Below are 18412 nucleotides of genomic sequence, written 5' to 3'. Positions count from 1 at the left end.
AGAAAAACATTAATTTACAATGAGAAAATAAGTTAAAAAGTAATTGTTGCATTTATGTGTTGCATGTACAGCCTACTTTGGATGTATTGTGAGCTAAACCGGGTATCACTGTTACTTTTAAACGAGCCAAAGCATTTGGCAATGGACGTAATAATCGTAATAATAATAATAATAATGAAACCCAAGGACGCTTTACACAGGTACAGGGGGACATAAGGGAAAAGAAAATAGTAAGCCAACACAAACTAAAAGGAAACACAACACATCTGCGCGGGAAAATGAGGAATCACCATTTTTAGCTTAGAAATCATATCACGATTCTCTGCCACGATTTTTTTGACAATGACAAAACAAAACAAACTGGCAGTACCAAACACACTACCTATAGCGCGTTGTGCATCACCACTGGCCTGTAACCATAGAGGCTGCAATGAAGAGAAGGGAGAGCATTGCAGCGCTTACAGTAGAAAGTAGTAGTGTTTGTGATTCAGTCAGCTCACAAAATTAAATGAGACTCAAAGTCATAAAAAAATGTATTGTTCTGAATATCGAGTGAAGCCCCTTTAACAAAAAAATGTTGTGTCATGTACCCTGCAAACAAAAATAAAGTTATGACGTCTTACTCCAAACTACATTTGTCAACCACGTGGTGACGCCAGATGAAAAGTCACGGAATCATCAAATTCACACAGGATTTTTTCCCTCTGGTGACCACAGCAATCCATTGAGCAGTCACATCAGTTTTCAGACAAATTGGTCGACTGAAGGACCTTTTTCGTGTGGCAAATTAAATTGGGATTAAACAGATTAATCTGTCAATAGAGCTCGAGAGACACTGAAATGCTCTCCATGTTCACTCTAGGTCCTGAAGGAGCAACTAGTTTGAAAGCAATAAAAAAAAAAAAGTATAACAAAAGAAAAATGTCAAACATACCACAGCTCGCACAACTTTTGACAGTTGTCATGTCATAGTCTCTAGCCACATTCAGAAGTGTATTTTTTATTATTAATGAGTCTGATGAATTTACACACAATTTAATTGCATTAGAAATGTGCCGATATTGAATCCTGCTCGAGGCTTTGTATGAGATTTTGCCATGAAAAACAATAACCGCGACAATAATTCCTTAATTTCCCCAGATAATCTGCCCATGGATCCCTCAAAATACTGATTGACCAAAAAATTGAGAACACGCACAATTCAGGCACAAGTGATTAAAACCATTTTTTTTAATTGCAAGTCACCTCAAACGACTTCAAATAAAACCAATGTTCCAAAGTCACAGAATAAAGCTATAATTGTGTGTGTGTGTGTGTGTGTGTGTGTGTTACAGTGACTTGACACCAAAGCATGCATGCATAAAAAAAACTGTACATGGCAGTATGTTTGTTCTACAATATATCTAGCACAACACCATCATAATAATAAAGTGTCCCAATAACAACGATTCAGATTTGTAAATTCCCAAACAACACCATCACCACTACTGACATCATCCGAATCTGTCTCACACACAGACACTGTACAACACAAACACAGAAAAACATTGGTGTTGTCATCCCAAATACAACAGTACTAAAATAAAGGCGTTTGGATAAGATAATGAAGATATTTAAAACCTACAGGGATCCCAAACAATCAGTGAATATGATGTTTGATTTCAGAATAATAAATGTGTCATAAACTCATCATATGCTGAATCCGTCCCATATTAGAAGAGTTGTACTTTAAGTAGCATATTGTCAGATAGCCTGAGTTAGAGTTTGTTCAGTTTGTTCATCAATAACTGAGCGTCCTACAAACGGGGATTTTTGATTAGTGCCCCACTTTCCTTTACTGTTGAGTCTGAAGCTGAGCTTTTATTATTTTTTAAAAGGCTCTGTAACTTGATACATTACTATATTTGACTTGATATTTTGCAGTGAAGTGAGCCACAAGAAAGCTGACGTGGCATCATGGCAGCGGCTTTGTTTGGATCGACAGTTCCAAGGCAAGTTGTGTTAAATATTTATATTTATAAGAGTCATGTACATAATAGAATAATCAATCTTTACTTACGACCTACACACCTTCCCACACTACACACAGTTATACACAGTTACACTGAGGCCATATCATATATTCTCCAACCTCCATTTCCAATATCTCACGTACACATTAATATGTACACATTGTACACACCTACATATTTCTGATTTTAATATCAATCTAATCTGCTTTGTGTAGTTTTGACTTTACATGGATGTATGATCCTTATCAACCAATTGGGCCTCAGACACAAAGTGAAATACGATCACAGCAACTGTATCTTGGCCATAAGGAGCAGACAGGGTGGCAGAAAGGTGATTAGATAAGCATGTTCTAATAATGTGTAATGTCCCTCTGACGCTGATTGTGTTTGCTATCACAGAAAAACATCACCTGAAAGGAAAATATTGTAGCTACAATAACTATAGGCTGATCTATCACCACAATTAAGTTCAAACCTACTGAGTGTCAGATCCATTTACAGTTTGATCACATGTGAAAGTGTTTTTTCTCCACATTCATGGCTTGAATGATAAAAAAAGGTAATTGCTCAGTAATTGTCAGATATAGTGTGTAAACAGAAACACATCAGAGAAGATGGAACATGTTTCATTGTGAAAGTTGATTAAAGTGAAACAAATTCCTATCTTAGCGAAGAACTCCACCCTTAAGTGCCCCTGCAGCCAATTCAGGGGCAGTGAAAACTGCAGGAAAAACCTGTTATGTATGCAAAAATACAGAAGTAAAGTTCATAAGTAAATATCTTCATTTTTCTAACACAGTCATGCCAACATATCTTCCTTTCTTTTCCCTTTTCTCCACCCTGGCATGTAAGAAACATTTAGTCTGGTTTTGAACAGAGTCATGGTGTTTATCAAAAAGATCAAATAAAAAAAGATCACTCTTATAATTACTCAACAACACAGTTTTTCTTGTGACTGTACAGATTTAGTCTCTTTTTCCTTGTCCTTAAACTTAAATGTAAATGTGGTCTCAACCAATCAGCAGCGTGCAACCAGAAGCAGTCAGCTGATTCTTTCCTTCTTTATTTCCCTGTGTGGCTGATTTATGTGAACGTCTCTGCTCTTCTCTTTGGTCCGGCATTTGAAAGACACACAGCCACAGGTCATCACAGAGACAAATGCCACTGGCAGCCAGTGTCCATGTGATCCATCAGCAAACACATAGGCAACTTCTCTCAGACATCCTGAGGAAGACCCTGGTCTCTATAGCCTGAGGAAGAAAGGAGACAGACTTTTGGATGCTTGTAGACATGATTGTACAATCTTTTTTGGACCCAGTTAAGAGGGTTTTAAGGCGCTACATGCATTTACTAAACATTTTTGAACTTTTGAAAGAAATTGCCTTTCTCCATTTCATTTAATTGAGAGAAATGAAAGCATAGAGGTTGCCAACAAGCTAACAGGAGCTTGGCTGGAGCATTAAGAGCTAATTCTCAATCATTGGCTGGCAAGCCATCACCCCCAGCTTCCCCCAAATGTCAAACAACACCAGTCTGGTTTGGATTATGGTTTTAAATAGATTTGAAACTCCATTAACTAACTCCATCAGTGATAAATGAGACACTTCTCTTGTTATTAATGAGCCAACATTTCTAAACACAGAAGTGTAATAGCTTCACAAAACACACAGTTGTAGGCTCAGTCATCGTGTTCTGCTAAGCATCAACAGGCTCGGACAGGTGTAGTTGGACAAGTCCTCCTGTAACTGCAACATGGAGAGGAATCCCTCCTATTAATCTTCACAATGTGTGTTTAAAGGTACTCTGTAAATTTGTTGACTACTAGCAGCACTATGGAGCAAGGCTTCCACTGATCATCAGGTGGGGGGGGGAGGGGGGGGGGGGGGGGGGGGGGGGGGGGGGGGGGGGGGGGGGGGGGGGGGGGGGGGGGGGTGTTACACGTCAAGAAAAACTGAGCAATGCGCCAGCAAGGCAGGGAAGAAGAATACTGTTACCGAGCAAACATGTAACATGTAAACAGTTAGTTTCAAAATGTTGGGAGGAAATTTGTTTTAACCAACAAAACTCCACAGGGCACCTTTAAATGAATATTGGTTCAGGAAACATCAACTTTCTTTGTCAATTTTTAAATTTCTTTTTCAGTCAATTCCACTTAATGTAAATTCTTGTTTAACATGTGTAGTGAGTTAGATCATCATGTACACCAAATAAATTAAAATCTAAGCTTATGACTTGCAATGACCACTCAAAGTCCACATCATTTGCTTTTTCTGGAGCTTTTAGGCCACACATACACCTTCATCCACAGATGGAATTTGGTAAATTATCCTGGAGCTTTTGACAATAGTACATGCTCTTCATCTGCTGATCAAGTCGGTGTAATTAAAGCTCTGGAAAGGCTAGTAAATGGACCTTTGACACACAACTTGACACACAACACAGATGCGAAGTCCTTAAAGTGTGTCTAAAGTGCCACCTCTGTGATGATTCAACAAACTCCTTCCACTGACTTTCAAGTTCAACGCTTATAAGCTAGTACGTGGACAACTATTTCCAAAGTTTGCTTTTATGCACTTACCATCATCTGTGCTTGCTTGTTTGTGTGCAACTTGTTTGTAAAGTATACTTTAATCATTTATTGCTTTGGCCTTGGTCACCATAGAAGTAATATCATGTTTTTTTTTTTTATTGGTTAACCATTATACTGTTGTATTTTAGGATGCCTATTGTCAGTTGGCTGGGGACTAAATGTGGAAATTAGGGGGGGGGGGGGGGGGGGGGGGGGGGGGGGCTTTATAAGCTCTTAGTTCAAGAATGAACTTGAATGCCTAGGCTTATGAGATGTTTGTCAAGATAACAAACATAATATATGAGTACCGTTCACCCAGATAAACGATCATGAGAACGTTTTTTTTTCAAGCCTGGGAAATGGGGTTATTTGTTTTGGGTTTTTTCAGGATCTATGTTAAAATTAGCACTGCTGACTGTTCATTATTTCTGTGACGTGCTTCTAATACACTGGCTGTGGGAGTGTTAGTGAGGGAGAAGTAAAGAGAAACACCTACCATCAGAAACTTCAGTTCATGGAGAGAGAGAACAGAGGGAGGAGACAAGAGAGACAGTTAGTGATGAAAACCATGATCTTCGTTGTTGAACACTTTCTAGGTATTATCACACAGAAGCCGACAGTGAAGGGACAAAAAGAGAAATTCTAGTTATTTTTCAAGGAAAAAGAAAAACCTTTCAACAAGATCTAACGTCGCTTTAACTCAGATACATTACATGATGAAATGAACACACATACGGTAACATAAGCCTGGTTTGCGGGATAGATGGTCAGAAATATAGAGCTAGGGATGGAAAAAAAATGTAGTGGGGGCAGAGAGTGGGAGGAATACTGTGTGAGAGAGAAAAAGAAGGAGCAAGATGAAATAGAAACAATCCTTACACAGAGAAAGAGGCAGAAGGAAGGCGGTCAGTAGGAGGAAGATGACACCATGATCATGAGATAGATAGGAGGAAGAGAAGAGAGGGACGGGGCACAAGAAAGAAAAGGAGGGGTGTTTGTGGAGAGGTATGGAAAGAAAGAGGACAATGATCATGTGAAACAGAGGCTCATCAGAGAGACAAGGAGAGATAAATAAATATGCCACGTTATCATAGGGATTCACTGCATGCAGGAAGAACGAGGGAATAGCTGAATGAGAGCATTCCGAACTACAAAGACACGTATTATGGTGTTGAATAGTTGAATAATAATTAATTTTAGAAGCAGAAGGCATACATGATTTCAGCCTGACCTTCAAGGCTAACAGGGTAATGATCTGGATATTCAATCCAATTTGTGAGTGCAGACAGGAGTATAGATTTTTACCAGCAACAATTAAATAAGACGTGTGCACAGAGGCCACAGTGGGGAGCAGTCAACAAAAACACACCAGGGGGGCCACTCACTCGCGGCTCACACACACACACACACACACAAACACACTGGTACACACAAAGGAAAGAGCACTGTGGTAATTCAAAGGCTGCCTTTGTGCAATGAAAGAATAGTGACTTGGTACGTTCTTGCACGTGCATCAGTGCCTGAGGAGAACACTACTTTCTGACAGAGAAGGCAGTAACATTACCTTACCGCTCTCATAATTTTCTTTCTTTCTTTCTTTCTTTCTTTAACAGCTGGACACTGTAGTTTCCATCAAATGTTACTCAAACAGCAGTAAATAGTGCATTCATTGGGGACTATTTTCAGTTGCGGATTAACACACATTTGGTGCATGGCGAGTATTTACAGCCTCTGGACGGTGTATGTCAAAATAAATGACTGTAGTTAAGAAGCATGCAACAACACTTGCTAGAAGGATCAGTTCATTGCTGGTTTCTATGGGATTTGTTAAAAACTAGAAAAGCATTTAATATTACGCTTTAATTGTCTTATTAAAAATAACCTAATAGTGAAATTTCATGTGAGAAAAATGGCCGAGAGGTCATATAAAGTTGGTTCTCAGTTTCATTGGCCGATTTCCCACATTTCTACATGCCGTGGAATGCTGTGAATGTTAATTTTTTTGTTGTTGTTTAGATGAACTCCAACTACTGCGTGTCACGTGTGAGACAGACAAGCAGAAAGAATGGTGGAAAGAAGACTGTCAGAGAAAAAAGATAAACACAGCTGGATAAGAACTGACTTGCCAGGATGACCATGTCCATTCCCCAGAAGATGCTCATGATCCATCCGACCATGATGACAGCTGTCAGTATCTGGATGATGGCCGCTGCCACGTTGAGCCAGAACACACAACAAACACCTCGCTCTGAGATCAGCTCGCTGCGAGCGCCGCACAGCACTGTGAACGCTGAGATAAAAGTACCTGCGGGACGAAAACAGCAAAGACATCCTGTTACCAAACAATTAAATTACACTGTTCGTTAAAAAAGATTTGTTCATTTGGCTCCATGATGTGTTCAACCCAGCATATCCCAAAAAACTTGAAAGTAGTTATCGTCTTTGGTTTATTTCCCACTGAAGTATACTAGACAGCTAATGTTCAAATGAAATAACAAAGAGACACATACTTGCCTCAACTGACAACACGATACACTTATATTTAATTTGAGCTAATGCTAATGTAATGTCGGCATGCTAAAATGCTCACAATGACAGCTAACATGCTAATGTTTAGCAGGTTACTTTTACCGGTGACCATCTTAGTTTGGTGTGGTAGCATTTGCTATTAAGCACTAAACACAATGACTGATGGAAATGTCATTAGTCTTGTCATAGATTGGTCATAAACCAAAGTATTGGGTGACCAAAGGTTTATCACTGTGTAAAAACATGGTAAAGACAATATAATGCCCCTCTGTCCAGAAGAAATAACAGGTTAGGTTGAGGAGTGAAGCTGGTTGACACAGCCGTATCTTACACCGTCATGTGTCAGTATTTCCTACGGGATCCTTGAATCTATGTCTTGGAAAAGAGAGCCTAAAAAGACAAGGACACATCGATGCTCACATGTACCAGGCTAAAAAAAAGATAATCTCTGTGGACAATCCTTATCTGCCCGAATGGAGTCCAATATCCTTATCTTGTTATCTGAAGACCGGACCTTCCCAGGCCCCACTCACTGTACAGTAGTGTGTGTGTGTGTGTGTGTGTGTCTGTGTGTGTGTGTCTCTGTGTGTGTGTTTGTGTGTGTGTTTGTGTGTGTGTGCGTGTGTGTGTGTGTGTATGCGTGTGTGCACGCGCTGGGCATTTGTGAGTGACACACAAAGAGGCAATTCTGTGTCTCAAAATCATATTATTCATTACAGGACATTTCCATGACAACATACCCTAAGGAATAGGATGTATAAAATATGAATTTTACTATGGGTCTACCTCTTATTATCGATGACAAATTCAGATTTGGCAACTTGATTGTACCAGCCTGCAGTGTTTTCGTGGTCAGTTTTTCACATTCAAACAGTGTTTTTTCATCTTACCTGATCATTTTTGGGAATGGGGCATGGCATTCTTTCAAAGGCAGCCTCTTTTCCTTACTCCATTATCTAATCTTCAGAAGTTGGCCCTAAAGAAAGCTCCTGAGAACAATTTTCCATTCGATCATTTTTGCCATTAGAGCCCAGTCCTCTAAAATGTCAATTTTTAAACATATTACAAACTGCACACTTGTGACATGCCTACATAACAGCAAATCATCATACAGTATTGATGGATATTGGGGTGTGTCCATGTTGCATGCCTACCCTTGCCCCCCTACTCTTCCAGTGTTCTATAGAATATTGTCCATTTCATCCCATCTTCTAATGATGCACCCAAATCTTGTTCCCAAACACATTTAAGGGGTTCAACAGTTTTATTCCCCTCATAATCCAACAGGATTCTTGAATAATGTTTATTTAATTCCTTACTTTAATTTGTGTGACGTGCTAGTTTGCATTCATGTCATTCAGACTGTGTTAAACAGCCTTGATGTTGTTGTTTTTTTTCAGCAGTTAATGTTGATAAAAGTGTCACTGAACCGGCTGTTTAAGATTAATTGAATGCAATAAGTCATCAGTCTTTTGGTTCCACTCAGAACAACTTAATTTATTTAAGTCTCATTGAGTTTAAAACTGTAAAACTGTCCGACTGTGAGGTGTTTTGTTGACTATTCACTCATTAAGTCTTTGAAATGTTTTGATTTCATACAAAATCCTAAATTATTCAGCTGATGTTTAGACCTTCTCTTTGTGGGCTTTCTTTTGCAAATACTGAACTGAATACTGTGAATACTGAATGCCACACAATAAATGCCTGCTGGGAATTGCATGCACCATGGCCTTGGCCCTTCTCTTTCTCCGAGCTCCATTTCATGTCACATAGGAAGAATTCAAATAACAGAGCAACGGCGAGCAGGTGGCGGGAGGGAGGAAGAAGAACGGCCAGACCGCCAGCTGCATCTCGCTTCTTGGGAACAGGGAAAGGTCAAAGTCGACTCATGTTGAAGTTTCTTGTCACTTATTCTCTTTCTATCTGCTACTTTTCTCTAAACATGTCAACATCGTATCTTTCTTTCTGATTAACTGGAAGTTATCAGCCAAACTAAAACCTGAAAGCTCTGTCATGACTCTTTCTACAGAAACACAGACATACCAATGTGTCCCATAATCTCTAACGCGGCTGAATGCACACAATAATATTTACTTGCACATGCCCTGCACTGGCCTTATTAGGAAGGGTTTCCAAAAACTCTGGTACAAGGAAGGTTGATAGTTTGATCGTTGCAGTCCCCTTCCCATGTTGAAGTGTCCTTGTGCACTTTAAATACTTAAGACTAAAAAGTCCATTGTCCATACATTTACAATCCCAGAATAGAAAGCAGCCCTGCAAAAGTAAAAAAGGCAATTTCATATTTGGGTTATTTACTTTACCTTTCAAACTTTTAACCAATGCTCTTTTCAAAGCATCTCACGGAAAGAGCAACACTGGGCTAAAACGAGCTTCATCCCAGAGCCGATCTGGTCTGATTAGACAGAAACATTTTTAGGTTGCGAGAGGTCGCGCCCACCAGCAGATGCTCTGGCTCTTGCTGGAGCGGCCCACCTCCACACATGAGCCATGATTGACAGCAAGCTGGTGGCCGAATGGTTAGCCTACACATCACTTCCATCTTTGGCATGTAAAACAGGATTTATACAGTCTGGAAGTTTTTTTTCAGATATCAATCATCAGTGTTGAAAAAAATGTGTGTGTTGCTATACCTGCCAACATAACATGATCAACATGTACAGTATGTCAATTAGGGCTGAAAGTAACAAGTATTTTCATTATAATATATATATATATAATTTTCAATAATAATTTGTAAAATGTCAGCCAATAGTGAAAAGCAAAAATGGCCTTTTCAAAATTCTTCTTATGTTTTACAGTCCAGTCCAACCTTTTAGGTATTCAAGATAATTAGCAAATATCTACACAACTGAGATATCGAAACCAGTAAACGTTTTAGTAATTGAATCCATAAAAAAGTATGCAGTAGTGATTAGCGCAGCTTTAATTCACTTACAAATTAGACAGCTCTATTGTCCATAAAATCACCTGTTATGTGTAATCCGCCATGACGCTTTCACAGAGCAGAGCTGATCTGCTGTGGTTCCATTTATCGACATCCATCCAAGAGATCAGCATCCGATTACTGTGCTTTCTCGTCCTACCAATGTATTTTTGTTTCCTGAACAGATGTTATTATTGGAACAAAATTCATGGCTGTGAACATGGTAGCTGTTGGATGTTAAGGGAAATATCCTAAATCACTGAAAGGAAAATGTTCTGTGAATGAAAGATTAAATCTATGTTACGGTTGTGTGTGTTTCTGTTACAGTTTTATTTTGGTAGTGTCTTGTCATATCTTGTTTTATTTCCTGTCTTTTGGTTTTCCCACCTTTTGGGATTTTCTGATGTTTTTCATCTGTTTCCAGCCTGTTCCTTGTTTTGCCTTGTTATTCTGTGTATTTAGCCTCTTTGTTGTCCTTGTCATGTGTCAGATCATTGTGTCCTGTTTAGTGGATTTTGTTTGCCACCCTTTCTGTGTTTCAGAATCAGAAATACTTCATTGATCCCCGAAGGGAAATTCTGTGTTACAGTTGCACAAAGTACATAAATATTAGAGTAACGGAGTAATGGTGAACAACAACAATACTGAACAACTAGTAGCAGCAGATTAGCCTGTTCCTGTTTTGGGATTTTCCCCACGGGTAGTTATCTACCTTTTAGCCTGCTGTATCCACAACTCCTTTTGTTTGTTGGGATTTCTTCATTACAATAAATCCTCAAGCTTACTTGTGTGTCTCCCGTCCCCTGTATTTGGGTGTGACATCCCCTGTTTCCAATCTACACAACAGGCAATATCAAAGCAGTAAGAAAAAGAACAAAAAAAACTAGTACTGTTCCACACTTTGCAGCTGCTGACCTCCTACAACGCCTTTCAAATTGCATCACGAGGATCTGAACAAGGCAAACCATCAAGGAAATAGCTTGCTGTGTATAAAAGTGTATTTGGATAAAAACAACTGAACCTGTATATGTGCTCAGCAATCCTCCACTGCAATAATAAAGGTTCATTTAATCTTTAACTGTTTCGGTTCAAGAAAGCTACTCGGACTTGGATGTTGCATGTGAGAGATGTGTGTGTGTGCCTAGAAATTACCCAGACTAATGACTATAATTACACAGAGAACTCCACAAAGCACCCACTGGTAGAGTGGGAGGTTAATGATGGAGTGTGTGAAGGACAGAAAGATAGAAAGAGAAGGAGCCATAAAGGGAGAGAAAAAAGAGGGAGAAGGCAAAGAAAGGGAGTAAATTGAATGTGAAAGACAGGTGAACTGCAAAGAAGTGCTGAAAAATGAGACCTTTCAAATTTCATTGGACCAGAAGGATCACGTTCTGATGATACTGTACATTCAGGAAAAAGTCTTTTGGGCCAGTGTACATCACGTTCAACAATGACTGTGATTGATGTGCCAAAGTGGCCTCGCAGCCCAGTACTGTTCCTGGTGATTGCTCCACAACCACGCATCGTCTGTATTTAACAGGAGTTACTAGGAGGCCAATTCTCCACTTTCTACAAAAGCTAGTCTCCTCCCAACACCTCCAGACCCGGTAAATCAGCCGACAAGCTGATCCCTTTAAAATGTCAGAGCAAAAGTGTTACAGGGATTCAACACTCCAAGGCAATTACAACATTTCCAATTGTGATCCATTACACAACATGCTGCTGAAAAAAAGTAAAATCTTACTGCCCTACACTGCTGTAAACAAGATAAAAGAGAGACAGAGCGGGGATGGAGGGGAACTATTTAAGTCCTTTACTGTAAGTCATATTTACACCCTTTTAGAATGCACACACATTTTAGATATTGAATTTGAATCTGTCAATTGCATTCGTCTACAGGCCTCAGATATTAACAGCTCTCTGCTACATTTTGTTTAACTATTTTTTGTAATTTTTTTGTCCAATATCAGAATCACTAATCTACATTTCTATCTCACCTCAGTGCTATTTGCAACCTGACTGGTGACTGGTACTTGATAAGTTTATCATAAAAAGCGTCATCCATGTACAGGATCTTTGACTAAACTTCTCTTTGGTCTTCACCTGCAAAAGCAACATCAGTCATGTCATGATGAGTGACATGAAACCCTCCTGGCATCACATTGTTCACTTCTCAGCAGCAGCAATGAAATCATCTGTGCGGTCGTGCCCTGCTAGACAGAGCCGTTAATAAGCCTTACAGCCATCCACAATATGTGCATCTGATTCTAAGTTTTGACCAGAGTCAGAATACACTCTACTATGTGGGTGTTGATTTCCAGGGTACCATGAGAGTAAAAATGCTTTTTCCCAAACCATAACCCCTAAAAGGAACCCTATTGCCATTTTCCACAGTCTTTAAAACTGGCTAAAACTCCAAGATGACTGTGAATTATGACCTATCTTACTGTTGTGGTGAGCCCATTCAGTCCTCATAAAGATGGAAGTCAGTGAGCTGTTGCCCCTCCCACACACACAAGTATGTGTAATTATTTACAAGCCAAAGGCTCTTTAAGTATTACACTGCACTAACTAACATCTTCTCTGGTACTCAACCGATTTTTTACTCAGTCTTCTTCACATTGCAGGGGCAATCTAAGGTGCTGGCAACATGATGTCAGCCGCAATTAATGTTAAAAAGTTAAAGCAAGTGGACCTGGGAGAAGCAGGTTGTCAGCTTGATTCCTTCAACTCGTTGCAGAGCTCTGGATGTAGAGTAAAGGCTCTTTATATTCAGTCTACAGTGTAGAAAATCCCATGAAATTAAACCTGCGTGTTGATTTTCTATTTTATGTGTACCGTATGGCTCCTTTTTTTTTGTTATCTGAACTATCAGAAAACACATCTGGCTTTATCACACTGCATGTGAAATGGTGTTTTACTCAGTCTGAAGTGGACACTAGAAATTGTGGTTTGTATTCTCACTGTCTCCTACAGTACCAACAGTCTTCAACTAGGATTTGTTCCTCACCACAATCAAGTACTTTTAGTACTTTAATAGTAAAGGTTGAATTTCTTTACATTACATTTTAAGAAATATTCGTAATCGCTTTCTTTCTGGGAAAAGATCTAAACCACTCTCATGTCTGTGCGTTAGTACGATGCAAGCGCTAGGAATCAATTCATCTTAGCCTTGAGACCTCTAACAGGGGAAACAGCTGGCCTGGCTCTGTCTGGAGTTCAACAATATGCTCACCTAATACTTGCCAAATAACTGTTTATCTATTTTGATATTGTAGTTTGTCTGTTCCACAAAGTGCCCTGAATAGAAGAAGCTGCAGTTTTCAGTCAATTAGACCCAAACGGCCTGACCCACACACTCAAAAACAGACGCATGTGTTTATTTCAGTCAACGTTGTCATGGCAACTAGTCACAGCTATTTAATAAAATGTCAAGGCATTCAAGCCAACCTACATACACACTCACACTGTGCAACACACACACACACACACACACACACCTACATGAGGTGTCGCCTTGATGCTTTTCACATGTGTTGGGGACAATTTTTAAGGGATCATGACAGGGCAACGTGCCTGCTAAAACGTGGGCAAACTAATCATTTTGGTCACAGTGTTTGCTGACCTTGTTTTTTTAATACATGTCCCTTTGTGACATTTTCAATCACTCACAATTTGACATTTACTGTAGAAAGGTTGCAGCAACCAGACTGTTGAATGTGTGTTAGAGTGAGAGAAAAAGATTACATGAATAAGAGAAAAGATTCAGTATCAGTAGCTAAAGCCCTAAAGCAGGAAGAGAGAAGATAGACGAGATAGACAAACACACACACACACACACACACACCCACGTACATGTAATACATCTCCAGAGAGTTTTGCCAATAGATCAGAGGCGAGGTACGGAGGGGACACACTTAGGTTATTTGGTGATAGACTCGGACGTCTTGTAAATCTTTCAGAAAAAGACATCATGTTGTGTGTCTCTCTCAGTTAATTTCTTTCTTTGCATGCATTGCTCTCAGTCTGGCTCCACAGGCTTTGCCATGTACAAAGTTAGGATTGATATATCGATGAAGCTGACTGTATGTGTGTGTATGTGTGTATTTAGCCCCCAGCTGTTCTAATAGAAAAAGCTTATCCTACTATACACATAAGTGCACGCTCAGACAGTAAACCAAGTGGAGGATTTAAAGGAAAAGAGGTACCCTAACAATAGAAAATGACAGAATGTGCATCAAAATACACAATATGTAATAAAACTGGTGACTTGCACAAAGTCTAAAGCGAGTCAGATTCAGCAACACTGAATTACAGCCATTTAAATTCAACATTTGCTGGAGCGCCACTATAGGTAAAATGGCTTCTAATTTTTTTGCTTGCACACACAGTATGTTATGAGAATTTGCAATTACACACTGTTTCCAGGTGTCACAGCAACATATTTAAAATGGACTCCAACAATTTGGTGAGTTACACAAAAATAATGGGATATCCAAAAAACGAATGAATAACTTATGTTTTTCAAAATACACTTAGTGATCACTTTAATACAGTACACTAATTCAGTGATTATCGCTTCATAGAAGTATTAATCAGAGTCTGCCATTTCAACATGTGACTCTTACAACTTATTTACAATGAGTATGCAGTACAATGCATTTACATGTATAGGTAGTGTATCATATATTTTGTGGGTGTCTGTAGTTAGATTTTCAGCACAAAAACTACAACAAATGTTGTGATTAATTGGGTGAGCCGCCTGCCCAAATAAACCTCCGTCTTGCTAATTTCTCTTTCTTCAAATTTGAACAAGTAGAATCTCGGGTATCACTTCGAAATTGATGCCAGAATTCACATTGTGTGTAATTATATGCATATTTTCCCCCCTGACACTGTTTACAGTAAACATCTCATAAAACATGGTAAAACTACAGTGTCAAGATTTGGGATGATGTCTCTACCTGCTGTGATGATGTACCAGCTCAATGCGATGATGTTGTTGCCCATAGTGATGACACCTGTGATGGATTTTTATACCTAGAGTCAGCGATTTTAGCACCTCACATTCCCTGTGTGCATTCCCACCTGCAGACGACGGCTGTTTGTATTCACCCACTGACAAACTTATTATAGCACAAGGTGTGAATGGGGTCTCTCGCTGCCTATCTGAACCATTTTCTACCGGTAACCTGGAAACAGTTAATTTTTGATTTTTTTGCCTGCAGTTCTATTTGGCTCAGCCTACAAACTTTCCATGCTACTTTTACGGTCACTCTACATTCCCCTCTGATTGCCTTCATGTTTGCTTATCTTGTTATTGGCCGGCATGTCTGTGTGAGTCTTCTAGTTTCACGACCGCTCCGTCTCTTGTTTTCCTATTTTTTTTCTATTTTCTCCTTAACTTTATTTTCTTCTGTCCCTTTCTCAGTTTGCCTGACATTTACAAGCATGTAAGCAATGAATTCACAATGACTTACAGACGGAGAAGAGGGAAGTGGGATTCCCAACTTACCGAGTCCAGGTATGAAGGTGTTCAGAAAAAGACAGATGACAGCCAAAGCGAATGGCATTGTGGGTATCGCAGCACGCAGAGGACCCTTCTTCTCCCTGACCTCCACCACCACTCCTCCACCTGCTGCAGGGGCCCCAGCAATGACTTTAGCCCCAAGATGGTCCCCGGTCATGACACGGAACTGCTCTTTCTGTGCCATCTCGCCTTTCTCTTCCTCTTTCTGTTTTATTAGGTCTGAAAATAGCTGGTAATATGCAGGTGAGCGAGTTAAGAGTATTTTGAAGGTTTCTTCAAAAGGATTTGAATGTGTTTTCCTCTCAGTTACTCTCCCTGTAGACTAAGAAGTTGAAGCTGAAAATAATCAGTGTTGATTCAGTGTATCCTTTGAGAATTGGATACAATATTCCATAGTACATATCAACAGTTGGCTCGCAAGTCACCGACTATGTAACATTCACTAGCAAATAAGAAACTACTAAAAGGATAGGGATTCTATGGTAAATTGGTTGAAGAAAATCATCTTATGTCCATAGAATAACCAGAATTTTTAAATCCCTCAATGAAATATCCTGAAATATTTTCCCGACGTGAACTTTAAAAACGTTTAGACTGATCAAGTTGCTGAAGTCTTAAGAAGTCATAAGTAAAGCAAGACTTTTTCTTGGTGAAAAATCTCTTAGAAAGTCTTTACTTCGCCTAAATTAAGCCCCTTTAAGTCCTTAAATGTGAGCACAGTGTCTCATCAGAGGTCAGGGATATCTGACATGTGTTTCCATGTCCAACAGATGTTGAATAAATGACAATTCCTCTTTAAAAATGTTGAAAGGAAATCCTCGAAAGATGTGTAGCTCTTCTCAGTAATTTCCCTTCCTTCCTTTTTTCTTTTTTTCTTTCTTTCTTTCTTTCTTTCTTTCTTTCTTTCTTTCTTTCTTTCTTTCTTTCTGTCTTTCTTTCTTTCTTTCTGTCTAATTCCGCTCAACCCACACACCTCTCAAAGACAAAGAGAGAGTGCACACACAACCCCCTTTTTCTACTACTTCTCTCTCCTTCGCTCGCTCCTTGTCTCTCTCTCCCTCTGCTCCCCATCCCCTCCCTTTATTTAAAAGAACAGTGCACCACTCTAATTTTATCGCTCATTAAGATCACATTCAATAAGCTCTCGCTGAGTTCATCCGAATTGAATCAGAGATGAATGGAATACATGCATTCAACTGTTATTCAAATTTTTCCCGTATGAGATGGACACAAAGAGGACACATGCAAATGTTGTCAATTTAATGCTATGATATTATAGTTCTGTTTGTTTCATCTATTTAATTCATTTACCTGAAATTTAAGTGAGCATAAAGGGATGATGGCCTAGATAAAAGAAGCATTAGCAAATGTCCCCGATCTATCAATACAGCATGTTTTCAAATTCATGCTTTACATGAATATGTAACCCCAAATATGGACAGATAGATTTTGTTGCATTATTCATGCAACTAAATACCCTGAAGACCACATTTTTCAAACCCCTCATCCCCCTCTCCTTCGACTCTAACTGGAACTCCGACGTTTTCTTCCTCAGCTCTTCTCCACCCAGGAAGATCTCCACTTCATCACAACTGGCAAACACACAAAGAAAATCAGTGCAACCCTCAAATTATTATCTGCCTCTATATGTGTGTGTGTGTGTGTGTGTGTTCACCTCTCTCTCTCCCTCTCTTTCTCTCTCTAGCAATCTCATCTTCTTCTCTTTGCCTGTCTCTCATTTCTATTTGGTCTCCTAGCAACCCAGGAAGCTTTACGTAATTAGAAGGAAGATATTAATCTCAAGGTTTTTAGTCCCTTGTCTATCTCCCCTCATTCTCTCTTTCTTGTCCGCCTCCCTCTCTCTTAATTTCTGTTCAGTTCACACTTTTAATTTCCTTTTAATCTTTCTCCCACATGACAGCCCCTATGGAAGGTGGTTTTACTTCTTTTTGTCATTCAAAGCAGCCTTGCCACGTGTCTGACGGTGAAGGACTCTGAGAGAAATCTGGACCACTGAACTCAATCGTCATGGGATTGTTCAGCCAGAGGCATGCAGTGCCATGAGCTGATGCTTATTACCATGACAACATGATTTGGGTTTTGAGATTTACACCGCTTAATCAGAAATGTACCTCTGTTAGATTTTTTAGACATACAGTCTAATTTCCCCTTTCAGAAAGTGAAAGGAAAAGTGAGCATTGTAATAAGTAATAACCAAATTTTGTGTGTGTGTGTGTGTGTGTGTGTGTTTGTGTGTGTGTGTGTGTGTGTGTGGGTGTTTTTTGTGTGTGTGTTTGTGTGTGTGTGTGAGAGAGTATGTGTGTGTGTAGCCCACCATCTGTCAAGAAAAGCTGGTATCACACCCCATACATGTGTACATATATATATATATATATGTGTGTGTGTGTGTGTGTGTGTGTGTGCTGCTGATGACATCCCATTGTGTCCCTCACCCTCGACTGGATCATCATCACAATGAACATTCTGTTCACACACTCTTTTTCTCTCACCTCTCTTTTACAGTCACAGCTGACGCTCGCTGGCTTTCATGTTTCTCTGTTCCACCTTTTCTTTATTTCCCCCCCTTGAAAGCACATAAATCACCTGAAAGGTTGTTTCAAGGTGGATTGTGTTTTCACGCAACTTTTTTATAAACATTGTTTGATTATTGATTATTTTATTATTGATTAGTTGGCTCAACATCGTCTAAGCTTTTTTAGGTCTCGCTCACTGGTTCATTATTTTGTGGCTTTAGGGTTTGGGTATCACCACATTTGAAAAAAATACCAAACACATCTTGGATGACACACACACATAAACACACATTT

The 18412-nt window shown here is 39.4% G+C and overlaps 1 protein-coding gene across 1 annotated transcript; it reads right to left on the bottom strand.

Annotated features, from left to right (window-relative positions):
• Window positions 1–2738: 2738 nt before the first annotated feature.
• stum (stum, mechanosensory transduction mediator homolog) lies at window positions 2739–16487 on the bottom strand. Its single transcript, XM_034900535.1, has 5 exons — window positions 16172–16487; window positions 15570–15813; window positions 6704–6886; window positions 5078–5086; window positions 2739–3262 (listed from the first exon to the last, which is right to left on the bottom strand). Exons 2-5 carry the CDS (start codon window positions 15766–15768, stop codon window positions 3228–3230), a joined length of 426 nt encoding a protein of 141 aa, XP_034756426.1. The 5' UTR covers window positions 15769–15813; window positions 16172–16487; the 3' UTR covers window positions 2739–3227.
• Window positions 16488–18412: the final 1925 nt, after the last annotated feature.

Source organism: Etheostoma cragini, chromosome 18 (assembly GCF_013103735.1).
Source record: "Etheostoma cragini isolate CJK2018 chromosome 18, CSU_Ecrag_1.0, whole genome shotgun sequence".
Classification (NCBI taxonomy): domain Eukaryota; kingdom Metazoa; phylum Chordata; class Actinopteri; order Perciformes; family Percidae; genus Etheostoma; species Etheostoma cragini.
This window is presented reverse-complemented; position numbering and strand designations above follow the sequence as displayed.

Coding starts and splice junctions, on each gene's coding strand:
- stum (XM_034900535.1), bottom strand. CDS start 15,768: ATGGCACAGAAAGAGCAGTTCCGTGTCATGACCGGGGACCATCTTGGG. Junction 6,887..15,569: donor CACCTTCATACCTGGACTCG/GTAAGTTGGGAA, acceptor TTCGTCCCGCAG/GTACTTTTATCTCAGCGTTC.